Source organism: Pteropus alecto, unplaced genomic scaffold (genome assembly GCF_000325575.1).
Source record: "Pteropus alecto unplaced genomic scaffold, ASM32557v1 scaffold141, whole genome shotgun sequence".
Taxonomy (NCBI): Eukaryota; Metazoa; Chordata; class Mammalia; order Chiroptera; family Pteropodidae; genus Pteropus; species Pteropus alecto.
Window position 1 is genome coordinate 576070 of NW_006430459.1, and position 24175 is coordinate 600244.

General features: G+C 55.6%; 1 protein-coding gene and 1 pseudogene across 3 annotated transcripts; one reads left to right on the forward strand and one right to left on the reverse strand.

The window, feature by feature from the left end:
* The first annotated feature begins 3532 nt into the window (after nt 1–3532).
* On the forward strand, nt 3533–21711 carry IKBKG (inhibitor of nuclear factor kappa B kinase subunit gamma). Of its 3 annotated transcripts, none has more exons than XM_025046800.1 (10): nt 3533–3967; nt 7308–7509; nt 10890–11101; nt 11891–12006; nt 14640–14792; nt 15369–15465; nt 16550–16693; nt 16971–17113; nt 17327–17388; nt 17607–17749. In XM_025046800.1, the coding sequence occupies exons 2-10, from the start codon at nt 7323–7325 to the stop codon at nt 17747–17749; spliced, it is 1257 nt and encodes a 418-aa protein (XP_024902568.1). In that variant the 5' UTR covers nt 3533–3967; nt 7308–7322. The 3 variants fall into 3 exon arrangements, with proteins under 3 accessions (XP_024902568.1, XP_006904857.1, XP_006904856.1); XM_006904795.3 differs by having other exon boundaries at nt 3539–3967; nt 11888–12006; nt 15369–15444; nt 17607–21711; XM_006904794.3 differs by having other exon boundaries at nt 3543–3967; nt 11888–12006; nt 17607–21711.
* LOC112479739 lies at nt 6999–7117 on the reverse strand (annotated as a pseudogene).
* Nucleotides 21712–24175: the final 2464 nt, after the last annotated feature.

Here is a 24175-nt window from a genome sequence, read left to right on the forward strand (position 1 = left end):
GAAGCCTGTTGGATAATTCTAGTATTGCGATGCACCCAGGAAGGAAGCTGGGTGCGAAGGCGAGGGTTGGGTAAGCTGGTGAGGGAGGAGGAAGGGGCGGAGGATGGCCGCATGGGCCTGGCCTGGCCTGCCCCGGGGGGCCCCTCCCAGCCACTGGGTGCTCTGTGTCTGCTCTTCCCTTTGCATGGAGCGCTCCCTCAGCCTTGCTCTGCAGGCCTTCCTCATGAGATCTGTGTGCTGGGGGCGGGGGTGGGGGCGGGGGCGCTGGGGACACAAGAGACCATTTGTGTCTTCCGTCACATGTGCCACTCTGAACTCTTATTGGGCTGCTAACCCGCCTTGGGTCTCGGCCCCCCAGCACAGAGGTCCAACGAGGAGGGTTGGGCCTGTGTCGCTACGCTGCAGAAAAGGCACTCGGTCGCCATTTGTCAGCTGAATAAACAGAGACTTACTGTTTTCCCAGGGTACCACCTTGCCTACCTGCCTGCTGCCTACCTGCCTGCTGCACAGAGGGTGCAAGCAGGTGATGCCTGATTCTGGGCGCTGTTCTAGGTGCTGCCCGAGCGGGGGCAGCCCCGCCCGCCCCGCTCCAGACCCCTTGAGTAGGAGGACAGAGAAACAAACAGGAGGCTCTTCTTTGAAGTCCCCCTCCGCCCTGCTGAAGTGGCACTTCCCACTTCTGCTCTGAAGCGTCTGGTTGTCACTCCCAGAGCAGAGAGGAAAAGGGGAACCCTACTGATTGCAAAGAAACGAAGTTGCCCAACCCCGAGCTGGCCGCAGGTAAAGGCAGCGAGGAGTCACAGGGTCAGCTCAGCGGAGCCCGAAGACCCTGGCACTTGCTTCCAAAGCCCTCGTTTGCGAACTTCAATAAAGGGGAAAAACTTAAAAAAAAAAAGCTCTCATCTGCTACATGGAAACACTGAGGTTCAGAGCGGGGAAGACACTTGCCCCAGGTCGCATGGCAAACATGGATGCTTTCAGTGAAGTGTCCGATAAGAGTCAAGGGCCTGGAATTGTAAGCCATTTATTGTGGCCTGGGAGCCTCCGCTACAGGGATGAAGGAAGGAGGAGAAATAATCCTGAGTTCCTTTCTCCTCCACAGTATTCTTTGGACAAAGGGCCTAATGGTCAGCGTCCTAGGTGTTAAGGTTGTGGCCAGCGCGCAGACATGGATCCTCTAAGGGGACCAGGCTGAGGCCAGGATGGAGGCCACACTTCTCCTGCTCCCAATCTTGGGCTTATGGGGGAGTCAGAGGACATTGCTAGGACAGCCCTTCCCCTTTCCTCTCGGGGGCGGAGCCCCGGCCCCCGGCTCTGCCCCCCGCCCTGCATTCTGGCGCTCCTTTTCCAAGTTCTGATCAGGATCCCAAAGCTGGCAGGGAGCAGCATGTTCTGATACACATACAAAGGACCGAGGTCCCCCCCGGTGGAGGCGGCCATGACGTGGAAGGCGCAGAGAGCCAACGTCTATTATCTCTTATCTAGTTTGGATGAAACTTTTGCTCAAGATTATACAATAAGTTACGGGCAAAAATGGCCATGTGATACTTAGCAGATTCTTGGTCACGTCCAAGGTTAAGAGTGAAAAGGGGAGGCCGCTTTTACTTCCAGATAACCCTGGCAACTCGTCTCACCAGTCCCCCCTGTCCCCACCTTGCCACTCGGCAGATCTCGTTTCCACACGGCACACTGGGAGGGGGCTTTAGTGTGGAGACCCTGGTCTTTCCTATCAGAGCAAAATGGCAGTGCCTCCGGCTAGACAGCGGGCTGGGTCAGCAGGCCTTGGAAGTTGGGGCTAAGAGATAATATTCGAAGAAAGCTCGAGTGTTTGTTCCCAGGGAACTTGACGTAGTAGAGACAGACAAGGTGGGGACTGAGCCTTAGATCCTGCCTCTAGAACTAACCGATTGTGTGACATTCGTTAAGCCATAAAAAGGTTTGAAAAAGATACACACAGAATGAACGGCCTCCCCCGTCTGCTTCTCAGTTTTCCCCACGGAGGAGGAAGTTCAAGCAGATAGCTCCCGAGGGCCGTCCAGCTCCGGGACACCGTTCTGCGTCAACCGCTGGGCAGAGTTTAGAAATGCCTCATGGCTGTGTACACCAGCTGGTGCCGGGGTGATAGCGGCACATGGCAGGAGCAAGAGGGACAGCCCAAGTGAGCAGAGCCCATGTGGCCCCACGACAATCAGTTGGGAAAGCTCAGGCACCCAGCAGGAAGGGACCTGAAGCGATGTCACACTGTAAGTTTAGCTTTTAAGACGTGGGGCCTGGGGGAGACTTACCGATGCACCCATGATGATGAAGATATGCGTATCGGACTGATGGAAGGTATCATCCTGGTACAGCTCTTCCCGCAGGATCCCGCACACCTGGGTCCGGCTCAGGGCCACTTGTTCTGCCATTATGCTCTCTGGTGAAAGACAGACTTGTTGACAAGGCACGAGAACAGAAGAGCTTTGAGAAGTCGGCCCCTTTGATCGAGGGGTCTTTTGGGTTTTCATCCAGCTAAAGTCTGATTATTTGAAACCACTGGCCGTGAAGGGTGGGGCGGGATGGCTGGGAAGTTAGAAACTGCTGGCTCTGAGCTCCGGCCATACTCCCCAGGCAGCCTTCTTTCACAGCGTACATTACAAAATTACCCAGAGCGCTAGTGGATTCCAACTAGAGCCTCAGTTCCGAGGGACTGAGTAAGCCTGTGCCGGGACACTGCGCCGCCCGCCTAGGTTCGTCTCACCCTGGAATCGGGTGGAAACTCCACAATGAGCTGAAGCGTGTTTAGACTCTGCTGCTCCAGCCCTCCTCCTGCCAAGCTGGGACACCCGGGCGAGCAAGTCCCTGGTCCTCTCAGGGTCTTGGTCTCCTCAAGGGTCCCACGGGATGCGTTAATACCCTTTGATTATGCCCGCCTCTCAAGAATGGCAAATCGGAGGGCCTCGCGGCGCAGCGTGCCCCTCCGCCGGCGTGGCGCCCGCCCACTTCGTTACCCGAGCCTCGCCGTCGCCGCCACTGCCTGTCACGCTCGCAGGCCCAGAGTTCCCGGCCGTTTCCGGGGCCTGAGACCTGCCGGTCCATGTAACCAGCGGGGGCGGGCACCTGATCTGAGCTGACCGCCTCAGGCGAGGAGCGCGGGCGGAGACTCCATGTGTCCCTCCCTCGCGGGGCGGGGAGCGGGCAGGTGCGCGCGCATCCCAAGCCGGTCCCCGCGCGAGGTCCGCGCGCGAGTTCCCCGCGCGAGGTCCCCTCCCTTGGCCCGCCTCGCCCCTTGGGCACCTGCGCTGTCTGCTGGGCCGCGAGCATCCCGCTGTCCCCGGTGCCGCTGTGTCGCGTCCGCGATGCCTCGCGGGTCAGCGTGCAGCTCCGCGCCATTTGCCAACGTCTCCATCGCTGGCCCGGCTCCGCCCCTACAGCCTTGGCTTTCTCCCCCGCCCCAGGCGGCCCGGCGCCCTCGCTGAGGGCTCCACTTCCGCTGGTAGCGTGGCCACGCCCCTCGGCTCCGTTTGTGGGCGGGGCCGGCTTCAGCCACGCCCCCTCCCCGGACCCGTAGCCCACTCGGGTCAAGCCAGCCCTATTAGACAGCTTCCTCGTGGATCCTCCCCTGGCGGGGGTGGGGCGACCGAGCGCCGCCGCCGGAGAGACAAGGGGGAGTGTGGGTTTACGCCGAAAAGTAGCGGGTGGTGCATATCACTGGGGAGCATCCTGCAGGCCGGCCGAGGCTGGCGGGCTCAGACTTCCCTCTGGGATTCCCCCTTGAACCTCTTTACAGCCTCCTCGGCGGGGGCGGGGCTTGTGTATTTTACTTCCGGATCCCACAGCTACGACAACGGAAGCCGGAAGTGGGAATTTTGGCAGGGGGAGAAGGGAAGGGCGACCGCGGAACCCGGACTTTCTCGGCGCGACGGGGCTCGAGGAGCGCTCGCGGCCCACTGCTCCCGCCCTTCTCACGTCGGACCGATTCTGCTGACAGGTGTGGTCTTCTCCCCCAAAGACAGGGTACCATCGGTGGGCGTTCCGCCACCTCCTAGAGTCCCCTGGACGACCAGGCTTCCCCCTCCTGTTGGGCCCCGGTCCGTTTCTGCCACCCGTTTCTAGCGCACTGGCCCAGGCGGGCCGATGCAGAACGCAGGTTACTTTGACGGCGAGCGGGACCGTTTCCGCCTGTCCCTCCTCCGCTAGCGCGGAGTCTGACCACACCCCTAGTTCGTGGATGACTCTAGTTCGGAGACATTTTCTGTTCATCAAACTTGATTGCATTTGAGGTAGTTAAATTCTTTAAAAAGATCTCAAATAGAGTGTGGCAGCTAAGTAGCTTACCTCATATGCCTCCGATTGCTCGCTTTTCAAAACGGTTGATGTCCACCCGACCTCATACCAGTTGTGACTCGAGGATGAATGGGCCAGCCTGTCATGTTCTAAGAGCAGCAAGGAGGCCATTATAGCTGGAGCAGAGTGAGTGAGGTCCTTGGAGAGGAAGCAGTGGGGGATCAGATAGTGCAGGGTCTAGTAGGGCCACTGTAGGCACTTTGGCTTTTACACGGAGGGCAGTGAGGAGTCATGGTTGGCATCTGATTAGAGGGTAGACGTGATCGCGATTACCGTGTAGGCTGATCATTCTGGTCGAGGTGAGGAGAACAGACTGGGGGGGGCAAGGGTAAGGACACGGTGACCTGTTAGGGGGTTATTGCGATAATCCAAACGAGAGACGATGGTGCTTTGAGCATTTTATTATGAGCAATTTCAAAGATGTACAAAAGTAGGGAGAACAGTAAATCCCATGTATCCACCTCAGCTTCAACAGTTATCAATCTGTGGCTAATTTTAACATATTCTTTACAACCCTCTCCCGTTATTATTATTTTTAATAACAGCTTTATTGAGATATAATTCACCTACCACACGAGTCACCCATTCGAAATTTGAAATTCACTGGTTTTCAGTCTATTCACAGTTGTACAACCATAACCACTAATTCCAGAACTGTTTATCGCTCCGAAAAGAAACGTCATATTCTTTTAGCTATCACTCCCATCAACCCATCTCCTCTACTTCTAAGCATCCAGTACTCTTTCTGTCTCTATATAGTTGTCTATTTTGGACATTGAGTATAAATGGAGTCATACAATATGTGGCCTTTTGTGAGCTGTTTCTTTTTAGTATAATGTTGGCAAGATTCATCCATGTCGTAGCATGCGGGCGTACTAGATTTTGTTTATTCATCAGTCGATGGACTGGGTTGTTTCCACTCTGACTGTTATGAGTAACACAGCTGTGAGCATTCGTGTAGACATGTGTTTTCATTTCTTTTGGGTATATACCTAGGAGTTCCCCCATCATTTCGAAGTGAATTTTTGACACCATCTGTAAATATTCCAGTATGCATCTCTAAGGAAGGACTTTGGGAAAAACATAACCACAAATACCACTATGATGTCTAAAATAGTTAACGTTAATTGCTTAGTGTCATCAAATAGATTCTGGGATACATTTTGATAGAATTTCCTGACGGATTGGGTGTGAGCTGTGACAGACAGAGAGGAGTGGAGAAAGATCCAAGGTATTTGTCCCGATAATTGAAGGATGGATTTGCCATCAACTGACAATAAGGAAGGCTGTGGGCGACTGGCTCTGGGGACTGTCAGGAGTGCAGATTCAGAGAGATTAGTTTGGAGAGGACGATGAGATTCTGAGTAGAGATGTTGAGTTTGTCGTGTGAGTCTGGAGTTCAGGAAAGAGGTCTAATTTGGGGCATCGTCCGCATTCAGGTGGAGCTTGAAGCCATAAGGCTGGGTGGAGTTAGTACTGGGCTGACTTCATTTAGAGGAGTCGAGATCCCAGAGCAGAGTCCCGGGGCACCACAATATGGGGGGGGGCGGGTTGATGAAGAGTTAGTGAAAGACTGAGCAAGAGCGGCCAGTGAGGTAGGAGGAAAACCAGGAGAGTTGGCTGTTCTGGAAGCTTAGGGAGGGATCTGTGGTTGGTCAGATACTGCTGATGGGTTAGTGCGGTGTTCAGTGTGATAGTCAAACGTCCAAGTGCATCCGGTGTTAAAGCCTCCCTCAGCCCGGTCCTGGAAACTTGTAATGAGATTGGCCTCCTACTCCAGGTAGCTGGTCTCCTTAGGCAGGATGTGGAAGGGCTCCAGGCTGGTGCTACCCCATGTGGCCCACCTCTGCTCTAGTTCACAGAAGAATGGGAACAGCTCAGCCTGTGTCTCTGCCCTGCTGTCTTAGGCCATGAGCCCAGCTCCCGCTTTCAGATTCCTTGGGACACATCAGATACTAGATGTCCCCTTTGGCCCTTCAGTTCCAGGAAACACTCAACAGGTCCTGATTGGTCTCCTCGAAGCCCCTCTTACTAGATGTATTAATCTCCTCAGGCTGCTGTAAGAGATGACCACAAGCTGGGTGGCTTAAAACAACAGAAAGTTATTCTCTCAGGGCTCTGAAGGCCAGAAGTATGAAACCAAGTGTCAGCAGGGCCGCGCTCCCACCAGGGGCTCTAGGGGAGGGTCCTTCCTGCCTCTTCCAGCTTCTAGTGGCTCCAGGTGTCCCTTGGCTTGTGGCCACATCACTCTAGTCTCTGCCTCCACCTTCACATGGCTTCTCTGTTTGTGTCTTCTCTTCTATCTCTTATAGAGACACCTGTCATTGGCTTTAGGGCCCTCCCGCAACTCAGAGTGGTCTCCTCTAAAGACCTTGCACTTAATTACATCTACAAAGACCTTTGTCCAAATAAGATCATGTTCACAGGTTCTGGGAGGCAGGATGTGAGCACTGGGTGAGGGGCCGAAACCTTCCACCTGCCTGGAGATGTGTGTATGGGGTAGGATTCCTAGCGCACGGACACCTCCCTCCAAAAATAACCCTCTAACTGCCCCCTTTGGTGAAATTCTCACCTTCGGCTTCCAGCCTGGAGAGAGGCGCTAGGCAGAGTTTATAACCGGTGAACCTGGACGTTCCAAGCCCCACATGTGGGCCTGTACCTCTTTTTTTTTTTGACGCCTACAGCACCTGGTCTTCCTAGGCGGTCTCCCATCCAAGTACTAACCAAGCCCGACCCTGCTTAGTTTCCAAGATCAGACGGGATCGGGCTTGTTCACGGTAGCATGGCAGTAGACCTGTACCTCTCTTTGGAATGGGAGTAGGTGTCACCTCTTCGGCCAGAAAGCCCATTTTGTCATCCTCTTACACTTGACATCGTGTTTGGTGTTCTGCATCGCGTGTGGCCCCAGGACTGCACAGGCTTCATTCCTTGTCCTGCAGAGAGTACGGGTCTCGTGTGACGCCTCTGTGGCCTTTCTCTTCCAGACCTTGACTTGTTGGATGAGCAGGCCCCCCTGGAAGAGTCAGCCGTGTGAGATGGTGCAGCCCAGTGGTGGCCCGGCTGGGGACCAGGACATGCTGGGTGAAGAGCCTTCTCTGGGGAAGCCGGCCATGCTCCACCTGCCTTCGGAGCAGGGCGCTCCTGAGACCTTCCAGCGCTGTCTGGAGGAGAATCAAGAGCTCCGAGGTGAGGAGGACCACGGGTGTGAGGAATAAAATGTCAGGGGACTCAGCCCTGCTGGGGAGAAGGCTTATTCTACTCACCTGCGCCTCTTTGTTTACTGGGTCCGGAGGTGGGCATGCACCTGAGAGCCAGCTAGTGATTCACGCTCAGCTACCCTCCCTGTTTGTTTCAGATGGGGTTCCCCGGATTCATGTTGCGAGGCTGAGATTCATGTGCAGGGGGCCGATCCAGAGCACTCTGGGGACCAGCACCGGGGAAGGGAAAGGAAAGGAAGGACAGGGAAGAAGTGGGGTGGGCAGAGGGGACGCTGGGCTGCAGTGCAGGTCGACCCTACAGGGCGCTCTGGGCCTGGAAGGACCCTTCTGAGTTGTCCCAAGCTGGGCCAACACGGCCAGGCCTTCCTGTCCCCACACTGATGAGTCAAGCGCAGGCTACCCTGGGAAGGGGCGTGGCAGGGGTCTCCTTGGCAGGAAGGGGCCTCCCAGGAAGGGGCGAGGCCTTCCCTGGGAAGAGGCGTGGCAGAGGGGGTCTCCCAGGAAGAGGCCTCCCAGGAAGGGGTGTGACCTGAGGGCTGCTTTGGAAAAGGGAGGGGTCCTTGGCTCCTGACCCCGGGGCCAGGCAGCTCTGTGAAGAGACCCCGGCTGAAGGCTGTCCTCCAGCAGCCCCCACCAAGTGTCCAGGGGTCAAGTTCTTTCCCTGCCATCCCATCCCCGTCCCCATCCCAGCCCCCACCCTCCACGCCCTCACCTGTATCAGGGGCAGCTTCTCCAGGTCCCAGTGGCCATTGTGCTGTGCCCCTCAGATGGCACAGGTGTCCTTGGATGCGGCACATTCCTGCCTACCTCCCCCCGCCCCCGTGTGACAATGCCCTCCCTCGCGATCATGCCCTGGGGGCTCCACATCTGGCCTGCTGCTTCTTTGGTACCTACGAGTAGCCCCAGGTGCCCAGGTGGCACCCCTAGCTTCTGAGTCAGTGAGACTCTTGTGTATCTGCCGTGGGGACTTTCTAGACTGCCGAGCCCAGAGCTGCAGGGAGGGGCGGCACGGACTCCTCAGGTGGGTCACGGGGATGATGGGGCACACACCCCCATTTGCTTCATCCCTTGGTTCCTATTGGGAATTTAGGGCTTATGAAGGTCACAGTCCCCGTGTACTGTATATCCTGGAGGACGGTGCCTGATCTTTGCAGAAATTTCCCCCAAGCCAGTGTCTCAGTTGTTTTTAATCAGCTATCTACTGTCCTAGTGGACCGGTGGGTTGGCATGTGATACAACCAGTGGAGGCTACAGTCATGGAGTCACTCCCCAACCTCCTTTGCTGGATAATGTGTTCCCCGGTGTGACAGGATGTTACGTGGGGCCCTCTGCTGATAAGCCACATGCTCTGTAAGCCTCAGAGAGGTGCTAGCTGAGGGCCTGCAGTCAGGGGCCACAACCGTGTCTGAAATGTGTCTTTTCTTCCTGTCAAGGCGAATTGCCTTCCCTTCCAGGATGGAAGGGGTCTAGTGCAGTCGCCTTGCCACCGAGGGGCTTTTCTGTCTCCTGGAGGCCTGGATTGCTTTGGAGACAGCCCTGCTTTGAGCACAGAGAGCCACCAATACCTGCCTGCCTTTAGGGCAGAGTCATAGGTGTCTGCCCCCTCGATGCTCAGGACTGTGCCTGTGGAGGAGGGTGCAGGAGGGAGGACATAGACTTTGAAATGTTTAAGGGGAACTTTAGGGAAGAAGTCACATGCGTAGGAGTCCATTTATGTGACATGTCCGGGGAGGCGAGTCCACAGACAGAAACAGATGAGTAGGTGCCAGGGGCTGGGGGCAGTGTGGAGGGAACGGCCAGGAAGGGACTGTATGAGGTTCTTTTTGGGAGCGATGGAAATATTCTGGAACTAGATAGAGAGGATGGGCGCACAGCTTTACGAATCCACTAAAAGCCACCGAATGTGTACAGTTGACCCTTGAACCGCAGAGGGGTCACAGGCACCGACCTCCCCGCGCTTTTGAAAATCTGCGTATAACCTGACTCACCAAAACTTAACTCTAGGTGTCCCTCGTTATCCATGGCGGATTGGGGCCAGGACCCCTCCCCGCTCCCATGCCAAAATTTGAGGATACTCAAGTCTCTTATATACGGTGGCGTAGAACAACACATGCAGTTGGCCCTCTGCAGCTGCGGATTCCCAGCCGTGGGTCAAAAATACCTTTTTCGGTCTGAGGTTGGTTGAATCTATGATGCAAAACCCGTGGATACTCAGGACCCACTGTATATTTATTGAAAGAAAAATCCATGTATAAGTGGCCCCAAGCAGTTCGAATCCATGTCAGTCAAGGGTCAACTGTACTTTATAATAGTTAAAATGATGCATTCGATGTTATGGAAATTTTACCTCAATAAAAAAGGAAATCCTATACGAGCTGAGCCTTGGGCGAGGCTCAGCAGGATTGCGACAGGTGGAGGTTGGTGGGGGAACAGTGTGCCTGAGGCAGGAGGGCTTTGAGCCCAGTGTCGCTTCCTTGCAGGGGAGAAGTCACATGAGAACAGGACAGTACAGAAGGTAGGTTAGAAGCCACTGCGATTCCAGCGAATGTTCCATCAGTAGGAACTAGTTAGCTAGTCAAGGGCATTGACCAGAGGGTGACATGAAGCTCCTGCCTGCCCCTGTCTCATACAGCTCTGTAGTTGCTAGAACCTCTGTGTGTCACTGATCGGTTTCGTCACCCCCGACAGTCTTCTGCTGCCTTGGGGTATGTGGCTCTCCTTTCCTCGGCCTCTGCTGACTGCCTGGCATTTGCAGACGCTCATCCTTCAGCCCGGGGAGAGCAGGACCGGCTGTTTCTTGAACTTGTGCTGTGCACCTGGGTTCTTTGTCTGCTTTTTAATCTAACCCTCCTCATCCTGTGAGATGGGCGCTATTGTCCCTGTGCAGATGAGGACAGCGAGTCTCAGAGAGGCGCGTAACTGGTCCAGTCCAAGCCTTCCGGCCCTCCTAGGCCGCAGCCAGCAATGCCAGAAAGATGTTTGTCCTGGTGGCCGTCCCCTGAGTCTGCAGGTCGGTTAGGACCTCTCGATCCTAAAGACAGTGACCCAGTTCTCCAGGGCGGGCATGATGAGTTCCAGAGTCACTCACAAAGAGAGTGACATTTGGCAAACACTTTTAAGTGAACCTGTTGCGTTCGGTATTTTGTTGGAGATATTTAGGGACATATCGGTAGCGTCATTGAGTTTGAAAGTGTTTCATGAAATAAAAGTCAGTGTTTTAAAGTCACCTCTCTGTGTGAGAGGCCACCTGGTAGTGAGTGGAGGGCACCGTGACGGACCCCAGGAGGGGCTGGCTGGCAGGCCGGCCACCGGGGCTCACCTCCCCGCTGCTCTCTCCTCTGCTGCCAGATGCCATTCGCCAGAGCAACCAGATGCTGCGGGAGTGCTGTGAGGAGCTGCAGCGTTTCCAAGGCAACCAGAGGGAGGAGAAGCAGTTCCTCATGCAGAAGTTCCAGGAGGCCAGGAAACTGGTGGAGAGACTGAGTGTGGAGAAGCTCGACCTGAGGGAGCAGAGGGAGCAGGCCCTGCAGGAGGTGGAGCACCTGAAGAGGTGCCAGCAGGTAGCCAGTGGGGGCAGGGAAGGCCCTTTCCCAGGAGGCGCCGGCTCAGGCCGCTGGCCACCTGTCCACAGCCAGGTGCGTCCTGGAAACCCACAGCGATGCCAGTGTTTCCAGAGAGAAGCAGTGCTCGGGGTCCCCAAGAGCACCCTCAGGAGTGGCGGTTACTATGGAGGGGTTGGGGTTGCGGAGGACTCAGTCTCAGCCCTGGGCTGGAGCAGCCTGAGGTCATGGGGGACCTGGCTCCATTCGGTTTGATGAGAGAGACCAGCCAGTGGGGAGTTTGGACAGCTCTTGAATTTTGTCGTTGGTGGAGGTCTTCTGGAAACAGTGTCAGTCCATGTCACCTTCTGGTGGCCTGGGGCCCGTGGAACGGAGCATGTACTTTTGTCACTGCCTTCGTGTCTCACGTCCCTTGGCACTGAGTCTCAGAGAGGCCGAGAGACTCCTGCGGGGCTCGGCCCTCGTGGCCTGGTCATCAGCCTCGAGAGACTTGAGGCCCCTCTGTGCTCCAGTGTCCCTGGGACTCGTGCCCCATCTGCAGAGACGAGGGGCTTGCGAGTATGGGATCGTGGGACCTGATCCCTTTGCACTGCCTCAGTTGCCTTGCTGAGGTCAGGAATCTTCTGGAGGTGAGAGGTGAGATGAGTCAGAGTGTCAGGGGTAGGAGAGAAGCCCTCAGGGTGACACATCGCAGCTCTTGCAGGCTGTCCCGGGGTTTGGGGCCAGCAGGGGTGGGCAGCTTGTGAGAAAGCATTGCTGACAAGAACTGTTTTTTTCTTCATGCAGCAGATGGCCGAGGACAAGGCCTCGGTGAAAGCCCAGGTGACATCGTTGCTGGGGGAGCTCCAGGAGAGCCAGAGTCGCCTGGAAGCTGCCACCAAGGAGCGGCAGGCTTTGGAGGGCAGGTGAGTGGGGAGGAAAAGCCCGCCCCGGAGGCCACTGTCGGGGTACTTGAGAAGAATGAGGACGTTTTGGAGCCTCCAGAGGTTCCTCTGTGACAGGATGGACTGGAGGACATGGGATGTGAGCGCACGGGGCATCGGAGCAGGTGCTTGAGGAGAGGCGGACCAGGCGTCCGGGACCTGGGTCACAGCAGCACTTCTGGGCTCTCGGACCTTTTTCTGGAGTTCGGATCATTTCTTTGGGGGGCATTTGTCAGTGGCAAGAGCACGCCCACGATCCACCGCGGGTCTGTGGAAGCGCTCGCTCCCAGGGCCCTCACGGCTGAGGTTTATCACAGGGAAAGGGCACACGCCAGGACTGCGAAGACAGGACACAGAGCAGGGGTGGAGAACCCCAGGCCTTAGGCTCCCGCCCTCCCTCACGGGAGGGGTCCGCCGAGCTCTCTCCCCTCTTCGGCAGTGAAAAATGCATCACTGCCGACCCAGGGAGCCCACTTGAGACCCAGCACCCCGGGTGGTATTAGGGGCTGGTCACGTGGGCCTCTGTGCCACGCACACACCACATTTCCCGACTCCCAGAGGAAAGCAGGTGCTCCTAAGGGACCGCCTTTATCAGTAGGCAAAATGTCATGTCATAGGGGACTTGCACCAGCCCACTGCCCAGATGCCACCTGAGGGCCAACCTTGCAAGTGGCCCTTCTGGAACTGGCCACCTCAGGCCTGCCAGTCACTCTTGTCTGCAAAGGGGGGGGTTCCCATAGGCGGGGTCATTGGGTCAAAGGGCATGGATGTCTCTGAGGTTCCCTTGCTGCCCCGCTGTTGCCCTCCAGAAAGACAGTTCCAGTCGACAGCGGTGGCCCCAGCTCTCCCAGTGCAGGTGATCAGGGTGCCGTGGGCGATGTCAGGGTCGCCTTCCTGAAGGGGGCTGGAGGAGCAGGCAGGGGTTTTCCCCTCCAGTTATCCAAGCGACATGGGAGACGGCGTGAGTGCCCTTCCACCCAGAGGTCACACTGCGAGGACAAGCATAGGAAGGCTGAGCCTCGTTGCCTTTGGCTCGTCACACTCTGGCGTTTTCCCTGTATATTTTTCTGTACCGCCGTGTTTCTAAAACCACATGTGTTGTTTTTAGGACGTGGTGTCTTTCCTGCCTATCTTTTTCTGTGCACATAAAAGAAGCTGCTGGAGACATTCCGCTGTCAGTGCAGTTTGCAGCCGACTTGGGTCAGTGACGCACCCTGCAGGGGCGTTTCCTCTGGTGACCGAAGGCTCTTGGGCAGCTCTTTTCCTGTCCCTCCCCTGTGCGGTCAAGTGTATAAATGCCGAGCTGGACAGTTCAGGGCACAAAGCCTCGCCTGCTTCTCAGATCGTTCCGTGTAGCCATTTAAACAGCTTCAAACTTCATACATGTGGCCGCCCTCTGGGCCCCTGGCCTGTCGGTGTTGGAATGGCCCTCCCCCTCGTTCTCGGGCTCCTGGCAGGCAGCAGTTCCGTCTGGCGATGATGACAGCACCTAACTTTTGTCTGATTATAGATGGAAGTGTGTGTTCAATACAGTTGGACACGTGTGGAGAAACAGACCAGTGAAGACCCCCCCAGTAACCCCCCACCCACCCAGAAATACCCACCGTCACCCTCGCAATGGAGACTGTGGGAACCCTTGGGACAGCGGGATCACATGGCTGGAATTTGAAACTGGAGATTTAGGGAGCTGTGTGGACATAGGATTGTGCAGATGGCAGACTGGGGCCGTGGGGTGATATTGGGCCTGGATCAGAAGATTGGGGGCGTCGCGGGGATCTGGGGAGAGGAGATAAGCCATTACAGTGGGAGCGTAGAGCGAACGAGGAATTCCCTGCCACCTGCCAGGGCCATTGCTGTCTCCCAGGCAGGCCGACGGGAGGCTCCCCTTACAGGCGTGGACGTTCGGGAGTCTAGATGAGACATTGAAGTGGGCCGGCCACCTCCTCGCCAGCTTCTAGAACAGCGAGTAGGAGACAACGAGTTACCTGAGCATACTGACCGCGCCTTCCCCTCCAGCTGCCTCACCCCATTTCTCACCTTACTCCCCCACCTTCTAGAAGGGCTTATCCTTGCTGGCTGACTTCACTTCCTCTCCCGCCGGTCTCTCCCACCCCCTCCACTGAGACCGCTTTAGCCGGCTGCCCAGCACCCACCTGTCGGAACCCAACGGGCGGTTCCCGGGGGCTTCCCTCCCCCCCGGTCCCAGCAGCGCGTCCCTTTCTGGAATCACTTCCTTCACCTTCGAAGGGGCTTCTGTGACGGGTGTCATCAGCCTGAGCTGGAGTCCCAGGTCTCCTGGCACTTGGTCATCCGCGAGACCCTTGCGTTGACACCAACGCATCACCCCTAACCTGGCGCCTTGCGGTTATCCCTGGCTCTAGCGACGGCACAGGTGCCTCCCATTTTCTCACGCCGCGTTGGCTGCGTATTGGCGGGATGTTCAGAGCCACGACTCCTCCCCGTGTCCTGCTCCCAGTGCCCGCCCCTTCCCCCGACTGCAGAGCCGCTGCCGCTCTCTGGGTCCTGCAGTCCCCCGCTCAGCACGGCGGGGGGCCTGTGGGCATCCCTGCTCCTGCTGTGGCCCTGCCGTGACCTCCCCCTTCCCCTCGTGCCAGGGCCCGGGCGGCCAGCGAGCAGGCCCGGCAGCTGGAGAGCGAGCGCGAGGCCCTGCAGCAGCAGCACAGTGTGCAGGTGGACCAGCTGCGCATGCAGAACCAAAGCATGGACGCAGCCCTGCGCATGGAGCGCCAGGCCGCCTCGGAGGAGAAGTGAGTGGGTGCCCAACACGGGAGGGACGGAGCCCAGAGGGCGTCGGCGGCTTGCTTTCTTCAGGGAGCCCTTCCAGGGACTGGCCGTGGCTCAGGGCCAGGTTCGGTCCCTTACCATTATCACACTCAAATGATCCATTTTTTGATACGATCGCGTTCTCCGTTCTCCAGCCCACATTGAGATGCCACCGTCGGGCCCACGCGTTAACAGCATCCGGTCCCGCATCCTGCATCCCTTTCACTGGCATGCCTTTTGAATCTCCTTTAGTTGAGAACAGGCTTGCCTTTCTAGGTTTTGCACGAAGTCGACTCTTTCGAAGAGTGCGAGACAGTTGCGTTTTCTTTATAAACATTTCTTTTCGTACTTTAAAAAAACGTTAGTTTTAAGGAAAACGATATTAACTGCTTAGCCAAGTGTGCCTCAGAGCCGACGGTCTTTAAGGCACAGATGTACCCTCAAAGTCCCATTCGGGTCTGTGGACGTGACAGGAAGGAAGTGAGTGGAGTTGGATGCGGGAAAAGCTGTGGCTGACCCAGGACAAGATGGCATTTCCAGCAAAAGTTCCTTTTTCTTAGGCGGAAGCTGGCTCAGCTGCAGGTGGCCTATCACCAGCTCTTCCAAGAGTATGACAACCACATGAAGAGCAGCATGGTGAGCAGTGAGCGAAACCGAGTGAGTATGGCGGGGATGTCCCTGGGACTGCCTACGACTGACCTGGCCCTGGTCCGTCTCCCATGGGGCTTGCTGTCCTAAATTCGGGGATATCGGAACTCAAGGCCCTACCTTAAGATTTGACAGAGTTTTGGGGAGGGCTACTTGGCTCGTCGTAAAGTTTTGTCAAGACCACAGTGTGATGGTTCAGGGCAGGCCATGGGGACCTGGGGACATTCGGGCTGTGCTGCCTGCTTCCTGTGGTAGACTGGGGTGGGCCTCCGATGCCCCCTCCATGGGCCGGGTCCTCCTGCCAGCCATCACCAAGTTTGGCTCCGGGCTGTTTCCGTCCCAGTGTTGAAGGCAGCCAGGAGTCCTCTTGTAGTTTGTCCTCATCAGACTTGTAGCGGGTTCAGTTTCTAGCGATCGTGTTTTAAGAAGGATGTTGTCACACATGACGGTACCCAGAGGAGACTTTCAGGGAGAAAGCCTGAAAGCAGGTTACGCAGGAAGAGTTAATTACAAAACTGTGGCCCTTTGATCTCTGGACGAAAGGCCTGGTGGTGTATGTGTGTGCGCGTGCGTGTGTGTGCGCGTGCGCATGTGTTTGTAATGTCTGTGTGCACGTGTCCGAGTGTGTGCGTCTGTGTGCGTGTCTGTGTGTGAGGTGTCTGTGACGGACCAGCAGACCTTTGACCAGATAGCAGAGTGGAAAGACCAAAGTCTCGGCTTAGCGGGCCCATGGCGGACTGTTAGTGTAGAAGGCCAGCTCAGCGTGGAACAGGCAGCCCCAGGAGGAAGTGTGGCCCCTGTGCTTTGAAGGGTTGCAGGAGGGCTGTCCAGCTGGGGGTTTTGGGACGGGAATGTCAGCCTGGGTGGGACATCGTGCCAGGTGACCTCAGAGGTCTTCTCCAGCCTCCACCTTTCCTGTGCCTTGCATGCACTGACACCTTGTGATTGGCATCACCCCACCGCGGGCCAGCTGGGGCTGATCTTCGCTTCCTCTTGGTTCTTCTTGCCGGAAGCAGCGGCCAGGCTGGGGGAGGCATGACCGTTACCCTGGGCCAGCTTGGGCTATGTCAGCGACCCCCTTGCCTGTCCCTAGGGAACGCAGCTGGAAGAGCTCAAGCAGCAGCTGCAGCAGGCCGAGGAGGCCCTGGTGGCCAAACAGGAAGTGATCGACAAGCTGAAGGAAGAGGCCGAGCAGCACAAGATTGTGATGGAGACCGTGCCGGTGCTGAAGGCCCAGGTGAGGGCTCTCCTCTGTGGCCTGCGTGTGGCCGAGCAGACCAGGCCCACTGGCGCTAGACCTGTTATGTCTTTGGCGTTATTTTGCAGTGGCTTCTCGGAAGTTCTTTGAGCCCCTCATACTGTTCCTTGACCTCTCAGTGCACTTGGGGTGACTCTGCGCCATGGGCTCTGGGAGGGCAGGAGTGAGCTCTGTCTTGCCTCCTGGTGCCTGGCACGGAATGTCCAATGAGTGGCCGACAGGTGGCGGGCACATCCATCTTTCTCGGCTTCGCCAGGCGGATATCTACAAGGCAGACTTCCAGGCCGAGAGGCAGGCCCGGGAGAAGCTGGCCGAGAAGAAGGAGCTCCTGCAGGAACAGCTGGAGCAGCTGCAGCGGGAGTATAGCAGGTTGAAGGCCAGCTGTCAGGAGTCGGCCAGGTGGGTCTTGGAGTGTGCATTCTGTGTGGAGGGGGGGCTGGGTGTTGGGGGCTTCCAGTGGTGAGTGCAGGAGACTGAGTGCTTCTGTCTTCTCAGGGTGGGGTGAGCTGGGCCCCCGTCTCCCCTCCTGCCACCCTGTCCTTCTATCAGCTTCATACGCCCCCCCCGGAGCTTGGCTCACCTATGTTGATCGGACGGTTTCTCTCCTCAAAGGATTGAAGATATGAGGAAGCGGCATGTAGAGGTCTCCCAGCCCCCCTTGGCCCCTGCCCCAGGTGAGTGAGCTGCAGGAGGAGGGGCAGGGAGGGCAAGGCGCTGGCAGCGGTCGCCCCTTCTCATCAGTACCTCCCACCTCAGGGGCGGGGCTAAAGGCAAGGAGCTGATGGCGATGACCCTGGTTGTTGGACCTGACGGTCCATGGCGTCTCGGTACTTTGTGTCCCCTCCGCTCCCTGCCGTCTGTGCCATAACCGGTACCTGTCTTCTTTTCTCAGCTCACCACTCCTCTCACCTGGTCCTGCCCAGCCAGAGGAGAAGCCCCCCCGAGGAGCCGCCTGACTTCTGTTGCCCCAAGTGCCAGTATCAGGCTCCTGATATGGACACCCTGCAGATACACGTCATGGAGTGCATCGAGTAGGGTCGCCTGCTGATGACCGGCCCAGGACAGTGCAATCTATGCTTTTCCCTCCCATCTGCCTAGTCCTGAATGATGGGCTAGGTGACAAAGAGCAGGCTCCTTCTTTGAGCCCCAAGAGCTAGCCGTAGGGCCTTACGCTTCAGCTCCCCCGTCTGCCGGTTCGCCTCTTTTAGGGTACCCGGAGTCCCAGCCTGGCCCGACGCTCCGCTCTTTTATTCATTCTGTCCGCTTGGCTCACTTGCGTCGGGGGCCCCTCTTCTTCTACCTCCACTGGGGAAGTCAACAGTCAAGCCCGGGGCTCTCAGAGAGAGCTGCTTCCCGGCCCGAGATGAGACAGGAGGCCCCCCTCCCACCCCCTGGCCCAGCTCCCCCACACCCGGCGTCGGCGTGCTTGCAGGCTGTGCTGTTCCACAGGGAGGCCGCACCACGGCTTGGGGGTCGCTGCCCATCTTTTGATTGTCGTGACGCCACAGCGAAACTCCACGTGCGTCGATCACGTGTGCGTCTGGGTCCGATTCTTAGACGCAGCAGCACTGAGCATCTGCCAACGAGGCCCGCAGTGCCCTGTGTTGGTTCCTGCCTTGCCCCCGGTGAGGGGTGTCCAACCTGTGGGCGTCGCCATCCGCCAGGCGTGCAGTTCTGTGTTAAGAGTGAGCTTGAGCGTCTTTCGGAGCTTCAGGGGCCCTTCTCAGTTCTGGCGTGAGCGGCTTGTCTGGATTTCTCGCTCATCTTTCTCTTGGGCCGTTAGTGTTTTATTCCTCGGTTTGTAAGAGCGCTTTGGTCATTAGTGGGATCAGCTTTTATGGCGTGATGGAAGTTGGGCTGATCTTTTCCTACGGTGACTTTGTACTGGCATGTTTGGGACGTAAAGTTTGTTTTCTTTGTGTGGGCGCATGTCCCCACCTTTCCTCCACTGCCCTGCTTTGGAGTTGTTGCGGCCACCTCGTGGCCTCGTGGCTTGACGGGGCGAAGCTTCGCACAGGTACACTCTTCCCTTGCTTTTCCCTGCACTGCGCATGCTCCTGTGTTCCCTGAGGGCGTGCCGCCCAGCGTGAATGGTGGTGGCCATGTTCCATCACATTCCAGAAGTTTGCTGATGCTCTTCCCTGCGCCAGCCCCAGATGCTCCCAGCCTTGCGAATGGAAGCCACTTGGTAGTAATTGGCAACTTACGAACACCAGACGACCTTGTAAACTTTGCTGTTTTGCAAGGTTCTGAATATTTCGTAGGATGTCAAAGCCATAGGCATGAACCATGCGGTGTCGTTAAAAAAAGGATGTTGGAAGTAGAGGAAGAATACGCATTATTTACTCCTTGGTGCCCCGGCCCTCGCCCCTGCCCTCCCCCAAGCTCCCCTGGGCGGGAATGGGATGTTGTGAATCCATCTCTGGGCTTTGTCACAGGGTTTTCCGCTACTTGACAGAGGGCTGACTACAAGTAGGATTTAAGTCTAGTGCTGGAAGGCAGCCAGCAGCCCATTCTGCAAACAAGCCTGGACTGGGGGGTTTCTTGGCATCCGTCGGGGGTGGGAGCAACTTTCCCATTTCCTGAAGCCCAGGTGTCTAATCGCAGATGGTACTTGGGGAAGAGGTAAAGGCACATTTGGGTGCTTTACCCATGGGTGCTGCATTTCAATGGGGATTCTGCAGTTTTTCTTGGAGCACTTTTGGTTATCGGGGGCTGTATTAGTTTCCCATGGCTGCTGTCACAAAGTACCACAAACCTGGTGGTTTAAAAGACCGAGAATTCATATTTTCACAGCTCGGAAGGCCAACAGTGCAGCCGTGGGCAGGGTCGGCTCCGAGGGAGAGTCCGTGCCTCTTTCCAGCTTCCGTGGCGGCCATTTGTGTTCCTCGGCTGGTAAACATGTCACTCCACTCTCTGCCTCCATGGTTACATGGCCTCCTCTCTTCATCTTACCTTGTCTTCTGTCTCTATAAGGACACCAGTCATTGGATTTAGGACTCACCTGTGCCAGCCTGGATGATCTCATCTCGAGATCTTTGCCTTCATCACACCCACAGAGACCCTTTTTCCAGATAAGGTCACATCCACAAGTTCTGGGGATCAGCATATCTTTTGAGGCCACCATTCCATCCACTGTGGATGGAGTCCTCAGATTGGGACAGGTGCAGTTGCAGGCAGGTGTCTCCAGGACCTGCAGCTCCGTTGGAGGGCATGTTCCCCAGGGTGATGGTGGCCTGTGGCTAGGAAAGCTGGAGTTGGGTGTGGGGTAGGCCCTTGCAGGTTGTGGGGACTGCTGTCCCTTAGGATATCTCGTCTCCAGCTGGACACCGCGGCTGGGGCTAACGGACGTGGGCGCGGGAAGGGGGTAGGCTGCGGTGGGATAGATAGAGCTGTTATGCCACCTGCGTCCTGGGTGGTGGCCGCTGGCTGAGTAGGGATGGGCTTTGAGCTCCTAAGAGGGTGAACAAAGGCACGTAGGAGACCTTCTCTGGCCAGCTGCCTTTTCTGAAAGGGGGTTGAAAGGAAGGTGAGACCCAGGAGCGGTGAGAGAGGTGGACATTCTCTTCCTGGGGAACTTTTCCCAGGCTCTGGCGGTGGCACGCCCGCGGGTCACGCAGCGGCAGCTGCAGCTGGGAACTTTACAAACGTCCCTGCCTGGGCTGCAGAACACCTGAGTCACAGTCTGGGCGTAGGACCGGGCAGTAGCTGGGAACCGCTGCTCTTTTGAGCTTTCCCTTCTCCCTCTTCCGTTCTGTAGGGCCAGCTGCATTTGACATAAGGATTTTAAACCAGGCCATTTGCCCGGAAGTGAGGGGTTCTGCTTTTTTCCTTTCTGGCTTTACTTAGCTTGGGCTTCCAGAACAGGTAGCTAGATTTCCTCCTGTGGGGGGGAGTACCCCGCCTGTCTTATTAGCTCCGTCCCCTCGATTTTTGCAACCCTGGATTTGAGAGGTAGAGATAGACAGCTAGAAGTGCATCTCGGTGGAACCGGTTTTGTTCCCTGTCGCCGACACACGCGCCCCCTCTGTTACCTGCTGCTCGATGCTCAAGAGAAATCCACACGGCCAGTAAAATAAGCACAAGAAAGCACTTCTTCTTTATGAGTGACTAAAACAGCACAGACGTAACCGAAACAAAAAGTGATTTCAAATTGCAGCAAATGAAAACTTTTGGTGCCTTGCCGACAAGGTGCAGGGGACAGACCTGCGATGCCACCCCGCTTGTGTGGACCGATTTGGCGGGACAGAACAAGCACTTAGGAAGCCTCCTCAGCACTTTTAACTGTAAGAGACAATCGGGACACAGTGATGTTGGCACTGTGGAGGCCCTCGCTGTATCGTTCTTTGTAGCCGCACAGGTCATGGTGAAGACGCTACGCTTCTGGACAGCGTGGGCCTGCGCTGCCAGCATCGTGAGCATCTCGTCACAGGGAACACGCTCTGCAGCATGTTGCTGTGACAAAGCCAGCAGACGAAATTACGTATAAAGCGTGACCCCAATAAAAAAGTCAAAGCTGCAGGCGCACGCCCTGCTACCATTTGGGTGGGAAAATGGTATTGTCGATGTTCTTTACAAAAGAAAAATGTCCTCTTAGAGGTTGAACTGCAGTATTTATGGATGAAATGATATGATGCCTTATTAAGTGGATTGCGAGGGCATTCACAATTTTGCTCTTTATAAAAGTTTGTATAATATTAGGAATACCTGCTCTTCGAATGCTTGGTAACTTTGCTTAGACTGAATGTACTCCGTGCGGGTAAGGGGAGATTTTAAACCACTGATTCAAATTCCTTATTTAGTTGTACTCTGGTTTTTTACTTCTTGAGTAAGTTATATTGTTCTAGCACAATATGCAGTTGATCACTTCACGTTTACTGCAATGAATTTATCTTATTATTTAAAAAAAAATCTTTGCTATACCTGTATTATGTATTTTTCACTCCTAACATTTCTATGCATCATGTCTTAACTTTTAAAAATTGATCTTTCTGGAAGTTTGCCTAGTTTTTTTTTTTCTCTTTTGAAAGATGTCTTGGAAATCCTTTTTAAAAATGTTCCTTTATTTCTATATTCATTTTCTGAATTCTCATCTTTTCATTTCCATCTAGTTTTTCTGGCTTTATTCAGCTCTTTTTATAATGCATACACTTGGAGTCTTAGCTCATTCCTTTTTTCTCACTGTTTGCTTATTTAAGCCTTCAAAGCTGTAAATTCCCCTCCCAGAACCACTTAAGCCACATTCAACAAGTTTTCGTAATTCTCTGGGCAAAGCTTGAAGTGTATCTGTTTCATTTTGCCTCGAAGGAGGTAGATAAATACTCTGGTGAATGAGTATACGATAGTTTGTTCAGATGGTCAGGACTGGGGAGGACCAAGACTGGAGAATTCATCGCAAGGCAGGCTAGGGAAGGGGTGTAGGAATGGACTTACAGGAATGGGTCCCACGGGGAGGAAATGTGCACCCCTTGTGAGCATCCACCATAGAGGAGGCTTCCAGGAATCAGCTGGGCTGGATGACCTGCCCTGGGGGTGGCAGTCAGCTTCCTTCCCATTCTGCAGCGGGTAGCAAGTGACCCTCTGGAATACACGCCTTTCCTGTACCGGCCCATCCTACCACCGGGGTTGTGTTAGCAAAACCACCCGTGGACACACTAAAGCCGAAGTCACCGTCACAACCTCTCACACAAAAGCTCCGAAGAAGGGATGAGACTTACACCTAAGCCTCTGGGGATCCCTGTGCTATCCAACCAACAAGCGAAAGCAGAGTCACCGTGAGGGCTGGGGGGATGGACGCTGATTATCAGGAGAGAATTTCTGCGAGGTAACTGGAGTCAGAGGAAAGTATTTCTGAGGCCCAGAGAATTTGGAGGGCGCCTGCTAGTACTGCTATATATAGTGGAAAAAATTAGGGGTATACGGCAGCCACCCCTCATGGATAGGACCAGGAAGGGCTCAGCCCCGACAACAATAAAGGCTTAGGTCACCTCATCAGGTAAAGAATCACAATCAGCGGAAATGGGGCCGAGGACAAACCGTACATGGGTTATAAAATAGAAGAGGGAAATGGAAAATACCAACAATGGGGGATTGGAAATTTAAAACCTCACCTTTCCTGCTGCCTCCACATCCCACAAACAGCACGTGCGCACCTCATGGAGGCAACCAGGTGTGGCAGTGGGACAGGTGGGGCTCTGACACTAGCTCCCCTTCCTACCCTCGCCTTCCCTTTCCTTTCTGGTAACGTCCAAACACACCAGCTAGAGGCCCTTGCGCCTCCCCTTGCGTACCCCGCCCTGACGGCGCCTGCCTCGCGTGTTGGTTCCTCTCTGCTCCCCACTGGCGTGGCGGAGCCCACGCCCCCAGCGCTCCTCCCACGTGACTCCCTCTTGACACGCAGGGCACTGACTCTGTCTCTCTAGAAACTGGGTAGAACCAAGTTTTTCTTTGCCTGGGCCTCTCCTGAGCCCCCGCTTATGGCCTTACCTGACCGACCATCAAATAAGAGAACGCCAAGCCCACGCCGTCTGCGTAATTGCGCGGCGGGAAGTCGCTCCTGCTTTACTTCGCTGTTACTCGGCGCACATCTTTATTTGTACCAGCCAATTCCTCCCTTCCCCACAAAGAACTTTGAGGATGCACCGAAACAGTACTTCGTAAACATTCCATAAATCTTTGTTCTTCTTTTATGAAATGCTTTTCCTTCACAAATATCTAAACCTTTCACAACGTACCTGGATGGCATTGCCTCAAATTTAGTCCCCGATGCACTATTGTGAAATCGACGGCCTCGGTGGCATTGAGCAAGGTACTGTGCGACTCTGATGTCACGAAATACACCAGGTGGCTTCCCGTCAGTTTTAATGGTAAAAATGCACGTTTCAAGTCACCTGGTCCTTTTGTGTTCTGTATATAATGTGTTCGTCAGGCAGGCGCTGAGCCCTGAGAACTACGAAGCACAAATAACCAAGTTTCATTTTGTACAGTGTGCGGGGTCCTCTCAAGGAGACGCTTCGCACAGATCGACACGTGTAAAGATAAAGCTTTGACCAAAAGTCATGCAGAACCTATTCTAACAAAATCAGATAGACGTGGATAAGCACACAGCTAGTCCACTGTTTAATCTATTCCAGACTCTGCTACTGCGTTCCGAGGCCGCACACACATCTCCTCACGTTTCTCTGTGCTGTTTCCTCGGGTACACAACGGGGACTGTAACACCTACGACGGACGAGAACAGCCAAATCGGCGAGCTCCGTACCCGCGGTGAAAATATGGTCAGAGAGAGTGGCGTCCGCAGGGGCAGAGTGAGACCCCCCTGCATCTCCCCTTAAATTTACAACAGTCACACAGCCGCAGTGCAGCAGAGGAGCCTCTGCCCAACACGCAGACACACCCATGAGGTCCCCGCACGGCTGCACCCGGGGGTGGGGGTGGGGGTGGGTGCTGGACCCGGCGGTG

What these genes read in the sequence shown, in the direction of transcription:
- IKBKG (XM_006904794.3), top strand. Translation starts at nt 7,323, where the DNA reads ATGAGCAGGCCCCCCTGGAAGAGTCAGCCGTGTGAGATGGTGCAGCCC. An exon ending in CAGGCCGCCTCGGAGGAGAA is followed by an intron (nt 14,793 to 15,368) that starts GTGAGTGGGTGC and finishes CCTTTTTCTTAG; the next exon opens with GCGGAAGCTGGCTCAGCTGC. An exon ending in AGCTGTCAGGAGTCGGCCAG is followed by an intron (nt 17,114 to 17,326) that starts GTGGGTCTTGGA and finishes CTCTCCTCAAAG; the next exon opens with GATTGAAGATATGAGGAAGC.